Source organism: Physeter macrocephalus, chromosome 3, assembly GCF_002837175.3.
Source record: "Physeter macrocephalus isolate SW-GA chromosome 3, ASM283717v5, whole genome shotgun sequence".
In the NCBI taxonomy this organism is placed as follows: Eukaryota; Metazoa; Chordata; class Mammalia; order Artiodactyla; family Physeteridae; genus Physeter; species Physeter macrocephalus.
Genome location: NC_041216.1, coordinates 24109029 through 24128863, shown reverse-complemented (window position 1 = coordinate 24128863; position 19835 = coordinate 24109029). Strand labels below are relative to the sequence as shown.

Sequence of the window (19835 nt, the reverse complement as noted above, 5' to 3'; positions counted from 1 at the left end):
CGACCTCAGGTTCTCAGCCCCCATCTCTCCTCCAACTATCCTAGTTCCCTGGGGGTCCTCATCCAGTCTCATGACTGGAAATAACATCTGTATGCCAAGGACCTCCCCAATCTGTCTCTCTTGCTCAGATTTCTCTCCAAAGCTACCCAATAACTCCGCTCAGACACCCAACACATATCTTAAACTTAACACGTTCAAAAGCAAACTCCTGACATTCTACCCCAGACCTGTTCCTCCCATCTCAGAAGATGGCAACGCTACCCTTCTAGTTGCCCAGGCCCCAAACCTTGACCCTTCTCTCTCTCCTATCGACCTCCAAATCCCAAATTCAGAATCCAGCCCCTCCTTGTACCCCGACAGCTCCCACTACTGCTGAGATGCTGCAGTCCCCCCCTGACTAGACTCCTGGCCTCAGCCCTGGCCCCTCCCGTAATCCATTCCCAGCACAGTCTGTACAGGGGCGTCTGAGACCCCAGGTGACGAGCCCCCTCCCTGCCCCAGGTACTCCCCCAACTCCATCTCCCAGCTCCTCTCACTCAGCTCAGTCACAACGGCAATCTTGCTCCTTCATAAAGCAGCACGCTCCTGACACGGGGCCTCATGCTTCCAGGACCAGCGGTCTGGAAGAACGCTCATCCCCAGATGCTTGTATGGCTTTTTTCTTACCTCCTTCATGGCTGTGCTCAAACATTATCATATTTTAAAACGTAATCCCTGATCCATGCTAGCATCCTCTAGTCCCTTTCCCTGCCCTACTTTTCTCCACAGCATTTATCACCATATGCTACACTATATATTTTTACTTATGTGTGTATTGTCTGCCTCCCCTTGCTAGAATGTAGTTTTATTCACCGCTGCCTTATTCTTCTAGCTCTTACGACACGGTAGGACACGGTAGCTGGCCCATAGTAGGTGCTCAATTAGTATTTGTTGAATGAATGAAAAAGTTATGAAATTATGACACCTTACATTTGGATAGTTCTTTATAATTTACAAAGCACCATCACAAGTACTATATCATTTAAACCTATCAGTTAGGTGATATTGCCCTGTTTTACTGGAAGAAAACAAAGATCCCAGAGCTGTGTGGGGTACAGTGGAAAGTACCACATTATACTTGGGTGGGGAAAACTCTGAGGGTGACCATTTATGGAATGCCCACTAGGTATCAGGTGTTGTGCTAAGCACCTCACAAATATTTAGAAACCTCACAGGAGCCCAATGAGGTGGATAAGATCCCCATTAAAACTGAGGAAAATAAGGAGGGAAAGTAATTTACCCAAGTCACACAGTATAGAGAGGAGCGGGGATCCAAAGCCAGACTCGCTGCGCTTCTACACATACTGCAGCACACGCTGCTCCCACATCTAGGGCACAGCCATCCCCAAATGATCGCTGGGTCTACGAAAGCAGGAAGCCCTGGGGTGAAAGTCCACACCAACCAGCTCCCCACAGGAAGACTCACAGGTGGGGCTCTACCTCCCAGACATACGCTCAATCTGGTGTCAGTGGACTGACCCTGAATCTACTTTTGTGTCTACACTGCCAGTGCCAGTCGAAGCCACCACCACTGCTCGCCCAGGTGACTGCAATCGCCTCCTGGGGCGGCCGTGAGAACGGGACCTCCAGCTACAAGGAGTGTAACCGACCCAGGGCCCCAGCTGCTACTCTGAAATCCATGGCCATGTCTGTGCCAAGGCCACACTTTCCACGAGCTGCTTCTAGCCGACGACGAACGAGGTAGGAAGGCTACGGCGGGCCTCCTCTTGACGGCCAGCTCCGGCCTGAGGACCCTATGATGGCTCCGCACAGCAGACTAGGGTGCTTCCGTCCAACTTTTCTTCCCGCTCTTGTTCTCTCAGGGACAGATACGCACTGAGGGCTGACGGTTCTCCCAGCCTCTCCCAGCTCCCTCTCCATTTTCTCTCAAAGTTTATTTCCCTAATACAGTCCTTGCACTTTTAAACCCATCTTTGCAGCTGCTTCTTGAGCCAGCGCACCTCCTGACTCACCTCCCTGCTTCCCTTCCTACCTCTCCACAAGCTCTTCCCCACAAGTAGCCAATGACTGTTACAGACGGATGCCATCACGTCATCCTGTGGACACAGCCCTGTGAGGAGAACGGGAGCCAGCAGGGGCCACGAGCTGTAAGGCCCCCGGTGCGGCCCCTCCCACCCTCTCCCTTGCTCACGGTGCACCAGCCACACTTCCCTTCTCGCCCGAACTTATCCAACCCTCTTCCACCTCAAAGTCTCTACCTGGAGCACCACCTCCCTGCCCGCTGCAAGGCCGGCTCCTCCATGTCATGTCGTCTCAGCTCAAACGGCACCAACCTCAGGGAGGGAGTCACCGCACCCCCATTACCCACCACCCCATTTCCTCACAGAACTTGCTGCTACCTGAAATGTTCCTATTTATTTGTCTATTGCCTGCTCCCCCAACAAAACATCAGCTCTTTGAGCGCAGGGATCCCGCCTCGTCTCGCTCCCAGAATGGCACGCGAGAAGACTGGACACCCGCAGACGCGCTTCTCACCTCGCCCTCCACGCTGCTGATGCGAACCAGCTCGTTGAGGATCAGCAAGGCTCCGTGGATCCGATCATCGCGATTCATGCCCTTCTCCTTGGCCAAGGTCTCGTCAAACCCTTTCTCTGCTTCCTCAAACGTGTGCTACGGAGAGGTACAGAACGCCTAAATTACCCAACGTCCAGAGTTAGAAAGCAGCCCCACCCCTCTCTGTGGGGGGTTCTGAGATTACCGTGCCTGCTAAGGGCCTTGTGCCAGCGTCACCAACAATCCTAACTCACTGAGCTCTCTCGTTTCGTTTAGCTTCAACTCTCACAACAATACCGTGAGGGAGATACCACTACCGCCCCTATTTAATAGAGAAAAAACAAGGGGCTGAAAAAAGCTAAGTGACTTGTCCGAAGTCACAGAGCAGCCGAGACGAGAACCCAGGTCTCCAATCCCAGGTTCCCACGTTCAGGGCTCTTTTCGCAGGACGAGGGTCCTTAGCAGGTTCATTTGGCAGCAGCAGTCAGCACAGGACTCACGATACTAGAGGAGCGCTGGCATCTCTCCAGAGACACCCATGTTTCTATACTTTAACATCTCTGAAAAAAGATGTCGTATAATTGTTGATTAAGAAGGCAGTGAGTTTAACTGGCACTATAGTCTCACTCTTAGCGGTACATAAAACAATGGTGCGGCTATCGATAAATCTTTGCTTTCATGAAAAACTATAAAATAACTACTGATTCATACTGAGCTTAAAAAACCATGGGAGACCAAAGCAGACAGGATACTTGCTCTACGGCAAGGGGCCTGCTGCTGCCCTGTAGGCCCGGTGATTCTCTAAGCAAATGTGCTTTGCTGCTGGAGGTTGGGATGGAACCATCTCCTCACCCTGTACCACTGTGGCTTCTGCATCTCCTTCGGCTCCCGCTGGGTGGTGAGGATCAGACAGGCACGAAGGGCAGCAACAGCTCCCTCACGGATGGCCTGTTTGGGGTCCCACACGGCCACAAAAATATTGTCAAAGAAGGGCTGCACTTGCTGGAAGAAGAAGGTGGGGACGCTGATGGCCAGCTCACGAAGAACCAGGACCTGGGAGAAAAGGCACAGAGAACTTTCATCTGGGTCAGAGTCTTGTTCTCTCAGGAACACTGCCTCCTGTCATCCTAGAGCCTACATATACTAGGAAAAGAGCACACTTGCCCACTCTCCTAGCTCAGAAATTCTGGGGACCTAGGAAGGAGAGTGAAATTGATCAAACATCTCAGTGTTCATTATCCTAAGGTGTTTAGAAGAAGAATGCTTGTAATGTTAGGACACAAGTTCTGAAAGGGCAGACGTGTTTAATGCTTTGTACACTGCTCTACTGATAGCCTAAAATGTGCCCGAAATACGGCAGGCGTTCAATAAACATTGTATTGAATGAATGAATAATCCTGTTTAATATTTAATCTTGCTATTATTTTCATCTGATCCTGGAAAAACTGAAGGTTCGAAGGCTGCCCCAAGTTACAGAGTTAGGAAGTAGCACCAGGGTCCATGTGTGGGCCCCTCACCCAGGCAGGCTCCCTCCTTGTGGTGCTGTCCCCGAAAGAGGGAACCGACTGGAAAGGATCCAACTGAAGCTTCTGATCCCATCACATTCACTCCTAGATTCTCTCTCTTAAGGACAGACTCTCCCCCATCTCACAGCCTGGATTCCTAGCCCATCAAACCCGCCTCTTTCAGGGATGAGCCTCGAAAGCAACGAGTATGTGCATCTAGAAGAAGAGGATAAGAAGCCACCACCTCCTCAAATGAAGGACAGCCAAGGGGAGAGAGGAAGTCTGGACTACGTACCGACCGATCAATACATGACTAAAAAATAAACTGGAAAGGCCTGGGAGACGGCAGGCCAACTCTCACAGCACGGGGAGTGAGACCCTCCCCTGCTCCTCTCTTCAGCCCACTACTCCCATTTTCCCACGGGATATGGAGGGACCCTGACAGAGGGATCCTGCAGATAGCGCGGTTGTCTGGGGCTTTGTGAGCCTCTTGGCTTGTGGCTTCTTCTCTTGCCTACGGCTGAGGGGGTGCCTTCTGCCTCAGAGGCATTTTTGATTCTGGAAAACTGGAGGTCAGGATAAGCACTGGCACATAGGGCTGCCTCTTAAGCAACAAAACAGAACGTTAAGCCTCCTCTTCAGGTACGGAGCTCAGGGTGGAGAGAGAAAGGGATTCAGGACAGAACCGAAGGCCACCAAGAAGCCCAGCGCCTTTGCCTGGAGCGTCCCCTCTCATTCTTTGCCTTTCAGGGACCTGAGCACATCGTGTGAAGGACCCCGACATGGAGCCACCACTCGCCACGCACTCACAGCCGCATGTCTCCGGCCCTCGTTGCGGTCAGCACCCAGCCATTCCAAGGCTCGCTTCACCTCAAACTCCACATACTCAGCGGTAAAAGTGTCCCCGGCCATGGCGAGGCGACCGATGGCCTTGGATGCCATTTCCATGACAACTGGGTCATTGGAGGGGAGGAGGTTCCGAAGGTAGTTAGCAAATCTTCCGATTCGGGTGGCATTCCCACCTTCCACTCCTATGAGGCTGGCTGGAAAAGAGAGGAAAGCAAAAGGTGAGGAAGGGCACATGCTGTCCAGGAAAGTATGCTGCCTTCAGAGGAAAGCTAGCCAGTGACCCCTTCCTTTTACTTTAAGTACAGACTGCAATTTCCAGCCAGTAAAGATGCAAATAATTTTTGTTTTAACCGACAGATTTCATATTTGTGCCAGAACTACTTATATAAAGCAAAATAACCTCATTTTAGTATACATAATTTGTTTTCCCAAGAAGAAAAGGAAAACAAACTGGGACTGAATAATAGTTCACAGGATGGAAGACCAGTCCCTGGAGGTTGAAAATTACCTGACTTTCATTCACTGCACCCCAACTCTACTTTTCTATTCGTAAGCCCCACTATGCCAAACGTTGCTCTACAGAGCAACAAGAGCCTGCATTTTTGCAGTGGAAAGAAAGCAGGCTTCTAGTTTCAGTTCAGGCACACTGGCCCTAGAAAAGTCACTTAACAGTTCTGAGATTCCGTATCTGAAAAAACCTGCTTTGTCGATGACCCAGGACTATTGTTAGAATTAACAGCTGGATAAGTACACTGAAAGCCACAAGGCTCCTTAAAATTCATTAAACAAATGTGAACTAAGTGTCCAGTAAGAAGCAGACCCAGGGCGCAGCAGACACAAAGCTGAAGAGGCCTTTATGCCCAGTTCTCACTTTACCAGAAACTCTGTCCTTACCTATGGCCAAGATGCCACCTTTCCTCTCATTGGCATCTGAGCTGGAAACCAGTTCAAAAATGTGATGGTTCAGCTGATCATAGAAGCGAGTAGACTCTTCTTGACTCATCTACAAAAGAAGATGTACTCAGAACAGTTTCTAATGTCTCCCTGGTGGTGGGGTGGCTTCCAAAGACTAGGACCTGAGAGGCAGCCCGGAGGTACAGTTCCAGCCAAAGATGACATGGCTACTGCCTATTTCTATAGTTTTAAACTGAAGAGCAATTAATTGGTGTATTTAACAAATACTTATCGAGTATCTATTCCTCTGTAGGCCACGTCCCGTCCTAGATTCTACCTAGTACCAAGGGTATAAGAATAAACAAGACATTGTCCCTGACCTCAAGTCTGGTCTCTATTTAGAAAGCCCCAGGACTTCCCTGGTGGCACAGTGGTTAAGAATCCACCTGCCAATGCAGGGGACACGGGTTCCAGCCCTGGTCCGGGAAGATCCCACATGCCGCAGAGCAACTAAGCCCACGAGCCACAACTACTGAGCCCGCGTGCCTAGAGCCCGAGCTCCGCAACAAGAGAAGCCACGGCAACGAGAAGCCCCCGTGCCGCAAGGAAGAGCAGCCCCTGCTCAATGCAACTAGAGAAAGCCCGCACACAGCAATGAAGACACAACACAGCCAAAAATAAAAATAAATACATAAAAATTAAGGGGAAAAAAGCCAGCAAAGCCCCAAGCAAGCAACTCGTCAAACCCATCCAACCACTGTTATCAGGCAGAAAGAGTGGAAGGTCTGGAATGTGGCATGAAAAAGACAAAAAATGAAAAGCAGCAGCGACTACTAAAATATCACAACACAGGAAATGCCACAGAAATGTGTAACTGCAAAGGAACCTGCCCATTCTACAGACAGGAGAAATCGGTGCCTTTCTAAAATGGAATCTCTGCACTTTCCGAATCCTCACTTAGCTGTCAAGAGGCATCTAAACCAGGGATGTTATATGTAACCCCAACACTCCATGATGAACGGCCCCGAACCACAGCAATCCCAACCTCTCGGAGCTCCATGGTGACATAGTGCTGGAGCTCCTTGGCGGCTTTGGCCCTGGTCTCCTCATTCCGGCTCTTCAGGCCGCTGGCAAACTGCTGCAGGACGCTCACATTGCTGGATGCGGTGGTAGCTGTGGCAGCAGCGGCAGGGCCGGTTCCAAGCATCTTGCCCTGAGGTTCTTGAGAGAGAAGCTTCCTTTAAAATTCTGAATAACAAACCATGGCGATGAACCCATTTATGGCCCCAGCTCCTCAACACAGATCTTCACCCTATCCACGTCAGGCTGGGGATCCTAAAAAGGTTGGGACACCTCACTGAAAAACATGCAGAGAGCCTCGATTCATTCAACAATGACTGATGTTTAAAAGAGGCAGCAGAGGAGAGAGGGTCAAATTATGGGCTGTGCTGCCAGAGTACCTGGGTGTGAATCCAGTCCAAAATTACATACCTTGAGGAAAGATCCTTAAAATGTCTTAGTTTCCTAAACTGTAATAAGAGGATAACAGTACCTAACTCACAGGATTGATGTGAGGATTAAATGAGTTAACACACTAAACAGTTAAACAGTTAAAAAGTGCTTAAAATAGTGCCAGGCACACAGTGAGTTCTTAATAGTTGTTAGCTATGATTATCGTTATGACTACTATGTACATGGCACAGAGTCAGGTACTAGAGGTGGGGAGATAGAGAGAAAATAAAGCATGCCTAAGACTGTCCTTTTCCTCCAGGGGTTCAATTTAAAGAGGGAAATCGATTATTATCCTGTAGCAGCACTGCCCAATAGAAAACAAGCCACAAATGTAAAATAACTTTAAATTTCCTCGTAGCCATATCGAAAAGGTAAAAAGAAACAGGCAAAATTAATACATTTTATTTAATCCAATACATCCCAAATATCATTTCAACATGTTATCAATATAAAAATTGATATATTTTTCTATTCTCTTTTTTGTACTGAGTCTCCAAAATCTAGTGTACATTTTACACTTAGGGTAATCTCAACTTGGACCAATCACATTTCAAGTGCTCTAAGCCACATGTGGCTGATGGTTATTGTATAGGACAGCGCAGTTCTACAGAACATTAGGACTTGGAATGTGCTCTAAAAGAGAATGATTCGTTCCTGAGATCACTCATTCATTCCTCAGTTATGCCCTGTCCCTTCCCTCAATAAGCTTACAGTCTGGGGGAAATACAAATTATCAGGCGACCACAATAAAGTGGCCATGAGAGCGCTCTGGCAGACTGCTATGGCAGTAACATATGCACCTATCCTAGGTATGTCCAGATTATATTAGAATATCAAATTTTCAAAATTTCTTATTTTTCAAAGAATTTGTGAAATGCAGAGGAAAAAAAAAAACAAAAACAGGGAATAATTGGTTCTGAAAAGCTTTTAAATACTCCAGTGCCGAGAAGACTGCAGAAGGAAGTGTCAGCCTTCAGGGGAGAGGAAACCCAAGGACTCCAGATGAGAAAACCACAGTGTATGCGCCTGTCGAGGGGGGGAGGGAGGCTAGCAAGGAATTTCCAGTCTCAGAAAAGAACCAGCATATCTTTATAAGGTCTAAGGCCCACAGGCCATCTGCTCCAGAGAGAATTCAATTAAAATACTATAAGTTAAATATCCGAAGGGTCTTGGGGAGGCCTTACAGAAGTTAAAGTCAGGTGGCCGAAACTAGGGATGGGGGCGGGGGAAGCAGAGGAAGAAACTCTGGGATGGAACCGAGCTCAGCTCCGGGGAATGGGTCCTTGAGAGGCCTCCACGGTAGAGCGCAAGGGGCTGACACTGACGTTGGTCCTCTTTGAGGACAATTTGTAGGGAGCTCTGAAGAAGGGGTGCCTGATGGGCAAGGAGACCCAAAGGCGCCCCAGCAATACAGGAGCTGATGGGCCGGCCTTCGTGGCGCCAGAGACGCACAGCAAGCTAAAAGGGTTCGGGGATTTCCTGCGGGTCAGGGAGGAGGTGGGCGTTGCCTCGGGGGTGCGGGTCCAGGGCTCAGGCGGCGCCCAACTCCGTGGGGGCCAGTACTGAGGGGACCCCACGTCCCAAACGGACGACTTCCCGGGGTCCCCCCACGGACCAGGTTGACCGTGGGTCTGGAAATTCCGCCGCCTTGGAGGGGTCGGTGCCAGGTCCCAGACTCACCGCGCGGCTTCGGCCAAGGCCTCAGCTGCCGCCGCCAGCGCCGGTACCACCGCTTCAGGGCCCCGACCCCACCACCCGCCTTCCCAGCTGTCCTCTAAGCCGGGCGGGAGGGAAGGCGGGCTCCCAGCCCTAAGGACCAATCGACGGGCGTAAGAAGAAGATGGACTGGAACACCGGCCAATAGTCATTAAGGAGAAGTGAGGCTTCGGGACCCGGCTTCTCGAGGGGGCGGGGACTGTTCAAATAGACAAACCCCGTGGCCAGTGGCAGGCGAAAGGAGGCTTAGGTCCACTCGGGAGAACCAATCGGTCGTGAGTTGACTTCAGTCACTTCCACGCACACATCCGGTGCGTCGCTACTATAATTCCCCTCTGCACCTGGGTTGTGGAAGTGCGCATTCCGCTGTCTGGGTACCGTGGGATGAAACCACGAGGCGGTAAGCGGAGGTTCGCGACCCCGCCGGGTTTAATTTTTGAGATCAGAGTGTGAGCGATGCCAGCGCCTTGTAATTACTGGAGCAAAAGAAGTGGAATTTTCGGACTAGCGCTACTTGTGCATCCGTGATTTCTCTTTTGTGAAATGTAATACACATTTGAAAGCGTTTTTAGTTAGATTTCCCCACTTTTCCAAAATTATCTACCTCACAAGATCATTCGCGAGAAACCGTAGACAAGTTTTAGCTAACTAAGCTGATCGTAAAGAAATAATTTCAAAGTAGTATCATTTAAAAAACATCCTTTCGAAAATCAATAATAAAAATGGAATTTGACTACATCTCTTTTTTTTTTTTTTAAATCACGGTCTGTTTATTATAGTAAGCATTGAAAATTCCTAAATATCTCACAATAGGAGTCCGATTAAATAAAATATAGTAATTTATATTAAGGAAAATGTAGGTAACCATTAATAATCATAATGTAGATGAATATTTGCTAAGAAGGATTCACAATTATACCATGTAAGTATAATATAACCTATTAAAAATTTATATGTTTCTTATGTGTCTGTGTTCACATGGGGAAAATATACAACTAAGATGTAATGGAATTTGGGGAAGGCATATTTTTTCTTTACACATTACCATCATTTACTTTTTTACTTTAATTAAATAAAAAGTGTTTGTTGAAGAGGTGTAAGTTTCCAGAAGTACTAAATTACCAAATAAAAGAGGTTTGGTAATATTCTGTGGCTAAAAAACGCTTTGGCAGATTTAAAAGAAAAAGAAGTTATGACAACTTTTTTTTTTTTTTTGATGTGGACCATTTTTAAAGTCTTTATTGAATTTGTTACAATATTGCTTCTGTTTTATGTTTTGGTTTTTTTCGGCCATGAGGCATGTGGGATCTTAGCTCCCTGAGGGGGATCAAACCCACACCCCTTGCATTGGAGGGTGAAGCCTTAACCACTGGACTGCCAGGGAAGTCCCATGATTACTTCTTTAGGTTTAGAATCTTTACATTGATTCTTCTGTGAAATAATTGTTCCTCTGAATTTCACATTTTTCACTTGTTTTCAACATCTCTATATTTAGTCGTTAAACATTTTTGAATATGTAATACATTCACTATTCAAATCTCAAATTAAAAATTATGCTTATCATTATGTCTTGCTCCACCCCTGCCCCTTCACTACTTATTTTCTTAGTTCTTACGTATCCCTAGATTTTACATTTTTTACATTTCTATGTAAATAAAAGACAAATATAAATACATATTCTTATTTCCTTCTTTTGTTACGCTATAAACACTGTTCTGTACTTTTAAAAAATTCTAGGATACTTTGGCTTCCCTGGTGGCGCAGTGGTTAAGAATCCGCCTGCTAATGCAGGGGACATGGGTTCAAGCCCTGGTCTGGGAAAAACCCCACATGCCGCACTAAGCCCGTGAGCCACAGCTACTGAGCCTGCGCTCTAGAGCCCGCGAGCCACAGCTACTGAAGCCCACGTGCTGCAACTACTGAAGCCCACGTGCCTAGAGCCTGTGCTCCGCAGCAAGAGAAACCACCGCAATGGGAAGCCCACGCGCAGCAACGAAGACCCAATGCAGCCAAAAGAAATAAATTAAATAAATAAATTTATTTTTTTTAAAAATTCTAGGATATCTTAGAGATCTTTCTTAGTGTATAGAAGGCTTCCTTGTTCTTTTGTTATTCTTATAGCTGCATAATGTTCCAGCACAGGGATATATCATAATTTATATTTCCATTTCTCTGTTGATGGACACATTATTTTCAAATTCATGCTATTACTAATGATGCTGCAATGAATGCCTTTGTAGATATATAATTTTATTCCCTGACAGCTATACAAAATAGTACCAGAAATGCGATTATAGGATCAGAGGGCAAATGCATGTGTAATTCGATGGATATTGTCAAATTCATCTCTGTAAGGGAGGTATCAATTTTCATTTCCACCAGCAATAGATGAGGTTTTTGTCTCCCTAAGACGTGGTATGGCCCTGTTTTCTAATTAACAATCAAAGATGGTTTTATAGCAATAGTAATCAGTGCATTTATAGGTCTCTTTTCAGTTTACAAAGAGCTTTCTTGTCCATTATGTTAAAATAATAACTAATATTTATTGAGCACTTACAAGCTATTAGGCGTTTTGGCGGACATTATAGAGTAGTGGTTAAAAGCATCTTGGAGTCAAAACGAACCGAATCTGAAATTTAGCTCCAACATTTACTGACTATATGAGAAAGCACTTATGTACCTGTTTCCTTATTTATAAAACTAGAAGGATTATAATGTACCTACTTCGGTAGGCGGTATTGTGTGGGTTAAATGCTAATACATGTAAAGTACCCAAAACACTGTATGACACATATGAACAGTCAGTAAATGCTGTCACTGCTGTTCCTGAACATCTCTATGAATGAGGCAGTTCATATTGTTCCCACTTTGTATAGGAGTAATCTGATGTCCAGAGGAATTGGGTCGTACAGTTGGTAAGTGGTAGAGCCAGGATTTGAATATATCTGCCTCTTCCTCTTGTCTGATTCGGCAGCATTGGGTAATCAGGTTTGGCCAGCATTGCAAGTATGTGCTGGGTGGTGGAGTTGTAAATGTTTAACAACCAGCTGGGAAGGGAGGGTGGCATGTATGTATATACTGGGCTTCGTTCATAATGTGTGACCTGTGAGGTCAGAATGCTCTGTCTTGAAATTCTTAATGATTTTTGAACAAGAGGTCCTGCATTTTTATTTTGCACTGGGCACCAAAATCATGTAGTCGGTCCTGTGTCCATATATGTTATATGTGTATTATAATGTTCACTAATGTGAAGAATGTGTAGCACAAAACTTACAAATAATAATAAAATACACGATACTCTTTATTATAAATTCCATATAGCCAGTTGATTCTAACAGTATGCTTTCTTTGATACTGTGTAGCCTCCGTATGGTTGCATTGACCAATGAGTGTAGTTCCAACATAATTGTTGGTTGATGTTATCTTTTTTTTTTTTTTTTTTTTTTTAAATGGGCTTCCCTGGTGGCATAGTGGTTAAGAATCCACCTGCTAATGCAAGGGACACGGGTTCAAGCCCTGATCTGGGAGGATCCCACATGCTGCAGAGCAGCTAAGCCCGGGTGCCACAACTACTGAGCCTGCACTTTTAAATGGGCTTCCCTGGTGGCATAGTGGTTAAGAATCCACCTGCTAATGCAAGGGACACGGGTTCAAGCCCTGATCTGGGAGGATCCCACATGCTGCAGAGCAGCTAAGCCCGGGTGCCACAACTACTGAGCCTGCACCCTAGAGCCCGCGAGCCACAACTACTGAGCCCATGTGCCACAACAACTGAGCCCGCGCGCCACAACTACTGAGCCTGCGCTCTAGAGCCCATGCTCCAGAACAAGAGAAGCCACTGCAATGAGAAGCCCGCACAACGCAATGAAGAGTGGCCCCTGCTCACTGCAACTAGAGAGAGCCCACAGCAACGAAGACCCAATGCAGCCAAAAATAAATAAACAAAATAAAATAAATATATATTTTAAAATATTTATCTAGGCTGTGCTGGGTTTTTGTTGCGGCTCGTGGGATCCTCGTTGTGGCATGCGGCATCTTTAGTTACGGCATGAGAACCCTTAGTTGCAGCATGCATGAAGGATCTAGTTCTCTGAACAGGGGTCAAACCTGGGTCCCCTGCATTGGGAGCACGGAGTCTTACCCACTGGACCACCAGGGAAGTCCCAGTATTATCTTTTACGTTAAGGAGTAGGTGGAAAGTGAAACAATCGAGATATATTGAATTTCACTAGTTTGTCAATGACATGAATGGCTTCTTTGCTGAATTGGATAATATTCTAATACTGGAAGTATATTTCCTCAAATTTTTGCCGCTACTCAAAACAAAACAGCTACAGAGTTGACACACTTAAAATTTAATCTGCATTATTAACTTTTCTCCGTCACTTTCTTAATTCCAGATGATGTACAAAACAATTATGAAGCATTTGCTGATTTGTGTGGTATGAGTACTTCCATCATGGCAGATTTCAAACCACCAGCGGATATCACTGAATGAACAGGTAGGAAGAGATAAGCAGCAGCACATCATTATGTAGTATTTCCACAATGCAGATAAAATAGACAAAAATAACCTGAAGAGCATAAATGGTAAAGTGTAGTGAAATAATTAGGAAGTAATGAGTTTTGAGTATTTGTTACCTTGCCTTTTAATATAATGGATCTACTTGTAAGTTTGTATAATTTAATTTTTAATAATGGCTTTGCTTAATGACTGCTCACAAAATTCCTAAAAATTTAACAATTGGCTCTCTCCAGCCAGAACAAGCTACAGATATGGACCATAAGCTCCCAGAAGGCAGGAAATGGAGACACAAAGCTGGCCAACTGGTGGGTGGGGAGGAGGGCAGTTCTGTGTATGAATAAGTAAATAAATTACAAGAAAGATAAAAAGGCAGTCAGGGTGCTTCCCTGGTGGCGCAGCTGGTTGAGAGTCCGCCTGCCGATGCAGGGGACACGGGTTCGTGACCCGGTCCGGGAAGATCCCACATGCCGCGGAGCGGCTAGGCCCGTGAGCCATGGCCGCTGAGCCTGCGCGTCCGGAGCCTGTGCTCCGCAACGGGAGAGGACACAACAGTGAGAGGCCCACGTACTGCAAAAAAAAAAAAAAAAAAAAAAAAAAAAAGGCAGTCAGGGCAGTATATGGAATATGCATAATAAAAAGTGGGAATTATTGCTGTTGTGATTATTACCAGAGCTAATAATTTCTTTTTTTAAATTTTAGTGTTTTTAAATTGAGCTATAGTTGATTTACAATATTGTGTTAGTTTCAGGTGTACAGCAAAGTGATTCAGATACATATGTATATATTCTTTTTCAGATTCTTTTCCATTATAGGTTATTACAAGATATTGAATATAGATCCCTGTGCTGTACAGTAAATCCTTGTTTATCTATTTTATATATAGTAGTGTGTATCTTTTAATCCCATACTCCTAATTTACCCCTCCCCCCCTTTCTCCTTGGTAACCATAAGTTTGTTCTCTGTTTCTGTGAGTCTGTTTCTGTTTTATAAAAAAGTTCATTTGTATTATTTTTAAGATTCCCCATATGTGATATCATATAATATTTGTCTTTCTCTGTCTGACTTCACTTCGTATGATAATCTCTAGGTCCATCCATGTTGCTGCAAATGGCAATATTTCATTTTTTTATGGCTGAGTAATATTCCATTATATATATATCTTTATCCATTCATCTGTTGATGGACCTTTAGGTTGCTTCAATGTCTTGGCTAAGCTAATAATTTCCTAGACATATTCATTTCCCATTTCAGAGCTTCGGTTTTCCCATTTGGAAAGGAAGTTTAATTACACCTTTCTTATCACCCTCAATGTGCTCCCTGATTTTTATCCGTTTTATTCATTTATTGCTGCTGCGTGCAATAGTAGGTGTTCAGTAAATCTTGTTGCACAGTAGGCGCTCAATAAATGCGTGTTGAATGAAAAAAAGTGAATGAGACCTATTTCCGTGAGTGAAAGCTCTTGGTAAGTCGTAAAGCGACACGCATTCGTGGCTCTTTTTGAGATACTAAGTGAGGCTGTTTCCAGCAAGTCCGGGAGCAATTGCCGCTCGCGGACCGTTGGGGAGAGGAAGGGCTGGACCGCTGGGTCGCTGCCCTGCCCCGGCCCCGCCCTCAGCCTGGCCCCGCCCTCAACCCCGCCCCGGCCCAGACCCGCGCAGCCGGTCCCTGTTTCCCGGCGGGCCTACAGTGGCGGGCGCCCAAGATGGTCGCCGCGGCAGCTTCGTAGAGGGGGCCGCGGCTCAGTCTCGGGAGTTAGGGCGAGGCGGGCGTCTGGAAGCAGGCCTCGCCCAGGTGACAGGAGGTCGGGGAGGTGCCGCCGGGTCTCGTGGGGTGCCAGCCCGCTCGCTGCAGTCCCCGGGCTCCGCCGCCTCCCTATCCCTGCCCCCCGGCTGGAACCGAAGAAGGTCAGGTCCGCCGCCCAGCCCGTCCTCGCCTCAGGGCGGACGCTGTGTGTGGGTGGCTCACTGTTTAACATTGACTTCAGCCAAGTGCATTCTCCATGGCGGCCTCGCAGGTCCCGGGGGAGAAGATTAACATCCAGGCAGGAGAGACGGCCAAGGTCGGGGACAGGGACCTGCTGGGGAACGGCTGTCCCGAGCAGGACAGACCGCCGCAGCGCTCGTGGAGGCAGAAGTGCGCCTCCTATGTTCTGGCCCTGCGGCCCTGGAGCTTCAGTGCCTCACTCACCCCGGTGGCCCTGGGCAGTGCCCTGGCCTACAGATCCCAGGGCGTCCTGGATCCCAGGCTATTGGTGGGTTGTGCCGTAGCTGTCCTCGCTGTGCACGGGGCTGGCAATTTGGTCAACACTTACTACGACTTTTCCAAGGGCATTGACCACAAAAAGAGTGATGACAGGACCCTGGTGGACCGAATCTTGGAGCCCCAGGATGTCGTCCGGTTTGGCGTCTTCCTCTACACCTTGGGCTGTGTCTGTGCTGCTTGCCTCTACTACCTGTCCCCTCTGAAACTGGAGCACTTAGCTCTCATCTACTTCGGAGGCCTGTCTGGCTCCTTTCTCTACACAGGAGGTAAGAATTGGCCTGTTTGCTGTGCTGCAGGTCTTAGTTGCAGGTATTGGAAACTGCGGTTTGCATAGGAATTATAGGGTTAGTGGAGAGGTGTCAAAGGTTATTTTCTTTTTTTTTTCCTTTGGCCGCACCGCTCGGCCTGTGGAACTTCCCCCACTCGGGATCCAACCCGTGCCGCCTGGGAGTGGAAGCTGGTGTCTTAACCACTAGACCACTGGGGAAGTCCTCAAAGGTTATTTTCTGAATTAGGCCGCTTTATGTGAAATCTTTAATGTTTGGGTCATGTGGATTTGGGGGATAGCATTCCTGGCTTGGCTTATGGATGTTAGGAATAACTTACATATGGAAATTTTTTGTGTCTAGTTTCCACTGGTTGGTCATACCTTATAATGCCACAGTTTCAAATTTTAGTGTAATTAAATTTGAAAAGCTCAAATTATACACCTAATTATTTTCAGCTAGTTTGCTAGGTGATCCCTTGCAGCAGGCTGATTAAGGTAGTGATGGGCTGGTGGTTAAGCCCTATTTATTGAGCACTTATTAGGTGCCAGGCTCTGTTCTATGTGAACACAGCAGTCAAGTCCCTGACCTTGTGGAAGTGATTTTATATATCATGAGGAGAGACAGAAAATAAAAATAGTAAATTATGGGTAGGATGACCAACATCCTGGTTGGCTCAGCACTGAGTGTTCCTAAGATGTGGGGCTTTGGAAACCAGGAGAGTTCCTGGTAAGCCAGGATGAATTTGTACCTTGGTTACAGTACCTGAAAAGAAGATAAGTGCTATAGGGAAAAGAAGGAGAGCAAGGAAGGAGGACACAGCTGACTGCTTTAACTAGTTTGATCAGGGTAGGCCTCATAAAAAAGGTAACATGTGAACAAAGATTGTAAGAGGTGACAGGTGAGGGAGTTGCCTGAGCAGATATCTGGAGGAAGAGTATCTTGGAACAGCAGTTGCCAAAGGCAGGAGTGTCCCTGAAGAGTTGGAGGAATAGCATGGAGTCCAGGGTGTGAATGAGGGAGAGAGTAAAAGGAGGAAAAGTAAGAGAAGTTCGTTGGGGGGCGTGGGTGGGCAGGGTGGCACAAAAATGCTGAAAGCCTTAATGTTTTAAAAGAATCACTCTGGCTAAGGTACTGAGAATGGATAAAGGGGGGTAAGGGTAGCAGCAGGAGCACCCAGAAGGCGGCTGTTGAGTAAAACAGGCAAGAGATGTCTGGTGGCTTGAATCAGGGTGGGAGTAGTGGAGAGGGAAGTAGTCGGATGCTGAATTTATTTTGAAGGTAAACAGGGTTTGCTGATAGTTGGGATGTGAGGCAGGAGAGAAACAGGGAAATTAAGCATAACTCTAAGGTTTTGTCCTGAGTAACTGGAATAGTGGTGTTGATGTCTAGTGAGAGAGAGAAGGTTGAAGATAGGTCTGTGGAGAGAAAGTTGAGAAATTGACTTTGGACATCTTAATGTATTAGATCTCCAAGGGGGTGTCAGATTGATAGCTGGATATGAGTCTGAGTTCGGAGAAGAGGTCTGAGCTGGAGATAGAGACATTTGGGAGTCTTGCACATAAAGTTGTTAAGACTGGGGGAGATCCCGGAGTGGGGCAGTGTTGATAGACCTGAGGGTGAGCCCCGGGGCACTCGAGCATTAAGAGTTGGGGAGAGGAGAAGGAAGGCAAAGGGAACTGCGGTGGAGCGTCTGGAGGAGAAAGAAGAAAAGCAAGAGACTGTGGTGTCCTGGCAGCCAATTGTAAAAAGTTCAATGAGGGAAATCAGCAGGGTGCTGAAATAGAATGAGTGTATCAGGTAGTGGTGGATGCAAGAGGTCCTGTCTGTGAAGGTGACGCTTAAACTAAGACTTGACAGATAAGGAGCCAGCCATGGGCAGAATTGGGGTCTGATTTGGGTCCTTCAGGGATGAAGGAACAGCAAATGCAAATGTCCTGGAGTAGGGGAAGACTTGGCATCTTTTAGGATCTGCTGAAAGGCCAGCGTGATCAAGAGGAAGACTGAGATGCAGCTGTCGGGGCAGGCAGGGGCTAGAGTGTGCTGTCTCATAGGGCCTCAGTCTCTGCCGGTTCCTCCAAACTCCCAACCTCCAAACCTAGTCCTTGGACCGCTCTTCTTTAGCTCCATTTACTCCCTTAGGGATTTTAGCCAGTCTCGTGTCTTCTATTGCCATCTATTAAGCTGGTGACAAATTTCTACCTCCAGACCAGATCTTTCCGCTAAACTCCAAACTCAGATCCAACTTCTTACTCAGAAACTTCTCTGAGAGGTTACAGGCATCTCAAGCTTGACACATCTGAGACCAAATTCCTCCTCTGCTCCCCAAAGAAATCTGCTCTACCCTCAGCTTTCCCCGTATCACTCGATGGCAACTCCATCCTTCTCGTTCTTCAGGCCGAAGATCATGGGCATCATCCTTGACTCTTCTTTCTCACATCTTGCATCCAGACCATCAGTAAGTCCCGTTGACTCCACTTCTTTTTTTTTTTTTTTTAAAGAATTTTTTTTTTGAAATTTTGAATTTTATTTTTTTATACAGCAGGTTCTTATTAGTTATCCATTTAATACATATTAGTGTATACATGTCAATCCCAATCTCCCAATTCATCACATGCCCCCCCCCCCGCCGCTTTCTCCCCTTGGTGTACATACGTTTGTTCTCTACTTCTGTGTCTCAATTTCTGCCCTGCAAACCGGTTCATCTGTACCATTTTCCTAGGTTCCACATATATGCATTAACATACAATATTTCTTCTCTTTCTGACTTACTTCACTCTGTATGACAGTCTCTAGATCCATCCACGTCTCTATAAATGACCCAATTTCATTTCTTTTTATGGCTGAGTAATATTCCATTGTATATATGTACCACATCTTCTTTATCCATTTGTCTGTCGATGGGCATTTAGCTTGCTTCCATGTCCTGGCTACTATAAATAGTGCTGCAATGAACATTACGGTGCATGTGTCTTTTTGAATTATGGTTTCCTCTGGGTATATGCCCAGTAGTGGGATTGCTGGGTCATATGGTAATGCTAATTTTAGTTTTTTAAGGAACCTCCATACTGTTCTCCATAGTGGCTGTATCAATTTACACTCCCACCAACAGTGCCAGAGGGTTCCCTTTTCTCCACACCCTCTCCAGCATTTGTTGTTTGTAGATTTTCTGATGATGCCCATTCTAACTGGTGTGAGATGATCCCTCATTGTAGTTTTGATTTGCATTTCTCTAATAATCAGTGATGTTGAGCAGCTTTTCATGCTCTTCCTGGCCATCTGTATGTCTTCTTTGGAGAAATGTCTATTTAGGTCTTCTGCCCGTTTTTAGATTGGGTTGTTTGTTTTTTTAATATTGAGCTGCATGAGCTGTTTATATATTTTGGAGATTAATCCTTTGTCCGTTGACTCTTTTGCAAAAATTTTCTCCCATTCTGAGGGTTGTCTTTTCGTCTTGTTTGTAGTTTCCTTTGCTGTGCAAAAGCTTTTAAGTTTCATTAGGTCCCATTTGTTTATTTTTGTTTTTATTTCCATTGCTCTGGGAGGTGGATCAAAAAAGATCTTGCTGTGATTTATGTCAAAGAGTGTTCTTCCTATGTTTTCCTCTAAGAGTTTTTTTTGTTTATTTTGTTTTGTGGTACGCGGGCCTCTCACTGTTGTGACCTCTCCCGTTGTGGAGCACAGGCTCCGGACGCACAGGCTCAGCGGCCATGGCTCACGGGCCCAGCCGCTCCACGGCATGTGGGATCCTCC

General features: G+C 46.4%; 2 protein-coding genes across 3 annotated transcripts in view; one reads left to right on the top strand and one right to left on the bottom strand.

Annotated features, from left to right (window-relative positions):
- Positions 1-9076, bottom strand: part of MTOR (mechanistic target of rapamycin kinase) — a 126279-nt gene extending 117203 nt beyond the window's left edge. The window contains exons 1-6 of the mRNA XM_024125589.3: positions 8994-9076; positions 6847-7022; positions 5802-5910; positions 4869-5101; positions 3406-3606; positions 2536-2670 (exon numbers count right to left, since the gene is read on the bottom strand). Coding sequence (XP_023981357.1) covers positions 2536-2670; positions 3406-3606; positions 4869-5101; positions 5802-5910; positions 6847-7008 — 840 coding nt within the window. The 5' untranslated portion in view covers positions 7009-7022; positions 8994-9076. The remainder of the gene's footprint in view (positions 1-2535; positions 2671-3405; positions 3607-4868; positions 5102-5801; positions 5911-6846; positions 7023-8993) is intronic.
- Positions 9077-15263: 6187 nt separating this feature from the next.
- UBIAD1 (UbiA prenyltransferase domain containing 1) overlaps positions 15264-19835 on the top strand; it is a 15432-nt gene continuing 10860 nt past the window's right edge. The window contains exons 1-2 of one of the 2 annotated variants that reach the window (XM_024125700.2): positions 15264-16082; positions 18480-18540. In XM_024125700.2, coding sequence (XP_023981468.1) covers positions 15554-16082; positions 18480-18540 — 590 coding nt within the window. In that variant the 5' untranslated portion in view covers positions 15264-15553. The remainder of the gene's footprint in view (positions 16083-18479; positions 18541-19835) is intronic. The other variant, XM_007129736.4, reaches the window with a different exon arrangement.